At 33.5% G+C, this 5,455-nt stretch overlaps 1 protein-coding gene and 1 long non-coding RNA gene across 3 annotated transcripts in view; one reads left to right on the top strand and one right to left on the bottom strand.

The window, feature by feature from the left end:
• LOC103588223 overlaps positions 1–294 on the top strand; it is a 1,150-nt gene extending 856 nt beyond the window's left edge. The window contains exon 2 of the long non-coding RNA XR_550293.1: positions 103–294. This is a non-coding gene — a long non-coding RNA (uncharacterized LOC103588223). The remainder of the gene's footprint in view (positions 1–102) is intronic.
• A 402-nt stretch (positions 295–696) lies between these two features.
• The window catches only part of HIGD1A (HIG1 hypoxia inducible domain family, member 1A), an 11,769-nt gene continuing 7,010 nt past the window's right edge, over positions 697–5,455 (bottom strand). Inside the window, exons 2-4 of one of the 2 annotated variants that reach the window (XM_008569845.1) lie at positions 5,073–5,191; positions 1,460–1,594; positions 697–854 (exon numbers count right to left, since the gene is read on the bottom strand). In XM_008569845.1, coding sequence (XP_008568067.1) covers positions 805–854; positions 1,460–1,594; positions 5,073–5,169 — 282 coding nt within the window. In that variant the 5' untranslated portion in view covers positions 5,170–5,191 and the 3' untranslated portion in view covers positions 697–804. The remainder of the gene's footprint in view (positions 855–1,459; positions 1,595–5,072; positions 5,192–5,455) is intronic. The other variant, XM_008569846.1, reaches the window with a different exon arrangement.

The raw sequence follows: 5,455 nt of genomic DNA on the forward strand, positions 1-5,455 counted from the left end.
GAAATAAATACTACTTCTCTGCAGCTCTATTGTAAGCTTTCTAGATTTGGTTTAAACATTCACACACACACAGTTTCAGTTGTGAGAGGCTTTACAAGTCACATTCCACGTACTTTTTTCAAAGAGTTGCTTGAGTGAACCAGTCCTAAAAACTGAAGTACTCAACCAGTCCACAAGACAAGCAGAAAAAAGTTAAATTAACTGGGGTAAACAGGGCTCCTACATAACATCCAAAGCATGTGATATTCTGCAGCAAACAGGGAGTAATTTGGGGTTGGCCTACTGTCATCTTTAGACTTTCTGTAATTTCATTGTAAAGGTTTAAGAAAGTAGATATTTTAACACTATCAAGTACATTTAAGTGATGTTTCTTTTGTGTTAACTTGACTTTCCTTAATGACCAAGTGAGTTACTTTTTTTTTTAAAGATGACTGGTAAGGGAATCTTAACCCTTGGCTTGGTGTTGTCAGCACCACACTCTCCCAAGTGAGTGAGAACTGGCCATCCCTAGATAGGGATCCGAACCCGTGGCCTTGGTATTATCAGCACCACACTCTCCCAAGTGAACCATGGGCCGGCCCAAGTTAGTTACTATTATTATTAAGTTAATTATTATTATTAGTCACTAATAATTTGGTCATTAGGCAAATCAAGCCTGCAAGAGAGAAAGCCAATATTCAAAATACCATGTTATTGTCTGAGCCCAATCAAATAATTTATTTCCAACATAAATGTGTAACCTAAATAATGAGATGTCTAACTAAAGCAAGCTCCTCCAACAAGACCAAGACTGCATCTCCTCTTCTAAGGTTTAGGTTTTGCCCAGAATTCCCGATACATGGAATAACCCATACCTAAAGAAAAAAAATACTAGTTAAACATTTCAATGTTTTCTTCAGTTTTAAGAAAATAAAGAACAGTTCATAAAACAGCTATAAGTAGCACTCTTGCTAGCATGGAATATTTACAAGGGGAATAAGACCCTAAGAGACTTACATTCTTGTCTTCTCAAACAATTTAAATTTCGAAAACTCTACAGTTTCCCAAGTAGATCAAGGCTAGCATGACTAATTCCCAATATCACATATTTGTTTTAAAGAACAATATCTGGCAACTTGAAAGGAGTCACTCTTGCTACATAATACCAGATAAAGTCAAGGAATTACAATAAAAGCATGTAATACCTATACCAACCCTATTTGCATGTCTAGACTTTTCAATGAAATTATAAACTCAGTGATTAACAGGATTTTTTTTCTTTAAAACCTAACTAGAATCATAGACAGTAAAACTATCTCACTATGAGTTATTTTTATTAATTCAATCTTACATGAAAATGAATATAAGTGATATTTTCAAACTGCTTAAAGGTCAGCTAAAAGTATATACTTTGTTTTGTTTGTTAAGGAAATGCATTAATGGGGAACCACAAATTTGAAAATTTCCTGTAGGAACCTACCAACAGTCATTGCTCCCACAACAAAGCCTTGGGCTGCCACACGCATGTGGATCAGATGAATGGACATTTTAGTATCTCCCCTTTTCTTCAATTTATATAATCCATATGCAACAATTGCTGCAAAGCCTGCCATTCCTGTAAAACAAATAGTCACAAGCATGTTAGATGCATGAAAGGAGGGGACCAAGATGATTTTAACATCAATCAATGTACTTTCTATTATCTTTATAAGGATGTTTTATCAGACCATTCATTAGCTAACTGATTTTTAATTTTCTTTTGTTTTGGAACTTTACAGGCCAATATCAAAGTAAAAAGGCAAGCTCTTTTTGAGAAAGTAGAATAATGAAAGTGTACTGGCTTATGAGGTACCTAAACATACCATTAAGTTCCTGGTAGATAGATAAATAGATTAAAGCATTAAAATAGGTAGTTGAGTAACAGATCTCTCTGTGTGCATGTTTAGTATAGGACATAATTGGCATTTCAAATAAATGGGAAAAGAATGTAAAATGTATATCCAAAACACTGTTGGAAAATTAACCATTCATATGGAAAAAGAATAAAGTTAGATTTTATCTCATTTCACACCCACAAATAAATTCCAGATAGATTAGTATCTCTATGATAAAACATCAACATAAGGAAATATAGGAACCTAAACAATTCTGGGATCATAATGTAACATATAAAAAAATTTAAATTCAAAATACATAATAATTATAATTCAATTAGAAAAAGACCTAGTTAAAACAAACAGAAATATAGGAACCTAAATAATTCTGGGATCATAATGTAACATATAAAAATATTTAAATTCAAAATACATAATAATTATAATTCAATTAGAAAAAGACCTAGTTAAAACAAACAAAAATAAGCTAATTCACAGAAGAGGAAAACTGAATGGCCAATAAACACTAAAAGACACTCAACCTCAACCAATAATCAAATAAATACAAAATTTAAAAAGATATTTTATATATATGCAATTGGCAAAAATCAAAAAGATTGATAATATCTAGTGCTATGAGAGTATGGGAAAACCAGCCTGTCAATAGCCTGTTGGTGCAAATAATTGTTTTGGTACAATTAGATATGAGTATAAGGATACGTTAATTTTTATACACATACACACTTCTTTGCAGCAGTCTGTGAAAGCAACAATAATGGGAACAACTCAAATGTCCATCAATAGGGCAAAGGTTAAATAACTGTAAGATTTACACATCCCCAAAAAAGGATGTGTGTATATGACCACCCACTAAGGTGCAGAAAGAAAATTTTATATTTTTATTTCAACCTTTTAAAATGTCTTTGTGCATGATTCATAATCTACTAAATATATAAGAACAAAACTATTTATAAATGATTTAAAAGTAAACATATACACACTGGCAGTACATATTCAAATTATTTTTTACTGATGGAATGTATAACCAAAAAACTTTATGGACCACTGTTACAAAATTAAAGATTTAATTATTAAAAATATAAAAATACTCCTATATGCACTGATATAAAAAGATAATGAAAATATATAGCTAAAGAAAAATATAATTTCACTTAAAAAAAAATTATAAATAGGACTGGCTGGTTAGCTTACTTGGGAGAGCATGGTGCTGGCAACACCAAGGTCAAGGGTTTGGATCCCCGAACCAGCCAGCTGCCAAAACATAAAAATAAAAAAATTACAAATAATTTATATATTATATGAAGACAAAAACACTGATAGACTACGCACCAAACTGCTATTGTCCTTCAAAGTCAGGATCATAGGGCATGGCCCCTTTCTGTTTTATGTACTTTTGCTACTAACTTATTACTTATATAGTCTGAAGAAAAATTCCTTTAAGAAACCTCAAAGTCCTTGAAACCCTTAGAGGACAATATAAGAGGATGCTCATTAGTTTAATTTGTAATAATAAAAAATTAGAAACAACATAAATTTATACCTATAGAGGATTATATAATAATGTTACATATAATGTATAGCATATATAATAGCTGTGTATATAATGTAAATAAATAATTGTATATCTATAGAATGGAATAAGATAATTAAAAGTCAGGTTTTGAATAATAATGTGGTTGAAACACAAGATAAAAATTACATATATGCACCTTAGTATGATCCTGAATTTGTAAAAATAAAAAAGGGAAAAACAACTGGAAGAAATAAGTACATTGAAATGGTAACAACAGTTATATCTAAGTGGTGAGATTAAAGGTAATTTTTATATTATTTATACAATTAAATCTAAGGTCAGTCACAAGGATACTACATGCCCATGGCTCAGTGGGTTTCCCTGGATGGAGTACTTTGCATGTGTTGCCAAACACCACTACTGGAAGAATTAAGTGTGCCCCCATGTGATTCCACTGGAAGGGGACACCTGGAAGCTTTTATCTGATTTCTCACGGGACTTTGTCACATATTGCCTTTGCAGATTTTAACCTATATCCTTTTCCTATAATAAACCATAACTATGACTACAACAGCTTTTTTTAGTCTTATGAATCTTGGGAAATCATCCAGCCTGAGGTGGTTTTGGGGTCCGTCAACACATTATTCAGTGAAATGAGTCAATAAAACAAGAAATCTATACATACGCAGAAGAAATTTTGTGATGAGATTTGTATCATGCCAATCTCGCATACTTCAACAACATAAGAAAAAAAATATTTGAAAATACAGCTGATCCTTGAATAACGCAAGTGTTAGGGGCACTCCTTCCCTCCAAGTTGAAAATCAGCCTTTAACCTTTGATTTCTAGCCTGTACTTCAACAACATAAGAAAAAAAATATTTGAAAATACAGCTGATCCTTGAATAACGCAGGTGTTAGGGGCACTCCTTCCCTCCAAGTTGAAAATCAGCCTTTAACCTTTGATTTCTAGCCTACTGTTGACTGGAAACCTACCAATAACATAACAGTCAACTAATGTATTTTGTATGTTTGTATAAGTCCATTTCTGTTGCTTATAACAAAATACCTGCAACTGAGTAATTTATACGAACAGGAAATTTACTGCTTACAGTTTCAGAGGCTGGGTAGTCCAAAGTCCAGGGAACACAGGTGGTGAAGACCTTGATGGTGACAACAGTGACTCAGGGGTCTCACATGGCAGAAAATGGCAGAACAGAGAAAGACTAACCTCTCGTGTGCTCTTCTTTTAAAGCCCTCAGAATCATGCCCCTGATCACCATTTTTAATCCATTCACTAAGGCATCGTCCTACAATCTAATCACCTCTTCAAGGCCCCACCTTTCAATTACCATAATAGGATCTCCCACCCTCTTCACAGTGTCACAGTGTGGACTAAGTTGGGGGACATTCAACCCAAGGCAATGTCATATGTATTACATACTGTATTCTTACAATAAAGCTAGAGAAAAGAAATTTTTATTAGGAACATCATAAGGAAAATACATTTGAAATGCAATGAAATACATTGAAAAAAATCTGCATATAAGTGGAACCACATAGCTCATTCAAACCTGTGTTACCAAACTGTAAATTCTTTCAGGATATACTCAGTGAACACGTTTATCATGCTTCTGTCGTATTCAAGCTTATAATAGATTATTAGAACATCAAAGTCAAACTTACCAATGGGGACAAATGGTGTTTCTTTAGCTTTTCGGATAAATTTGGATCCCTGATCTTCATCATATGAAGAAAGGGAAACATCTGTGTCGGTTGACATAGTAATTGCTTGAAGAATCTTCCTGAAAGAGAATTTCTATCAGATTCTGTAATAAAAAGCATGTAGAACATTATTAAATACCTGGATATACTTAAAATATTCCTAGTTTCCACAAAAAAACCTGGTATATGTTATACATAAACTTTAAAAATATTTTTAGGGGCCGGCCCGGTGGCGCACTGGATAGTGCGCCGCTTGGGAAGTGCGGCGGCGCTCCCGCCTGAGGGTTCGGATCCCACATACAGACCGGTTCCCGCTCACTGGCTGAGTGAGGCACGGGAGCAAC

The sequence above is a fragment of the Galeopterus variegatus genome, unplaced genomic scaffold (genome assembly GCF_000696425.1).
Source record: "Galeopterus variegatus unplaced genomic scaffold, G_variegatus-3.0.2 Scaffold536, whole genome shotgun sequence".
NCBI lineage: Eukaryota > Metazoa > Chordata > Mammalia > Dermoptera > Cynocephalidae > Galeopterus > Galeopterus variegatus.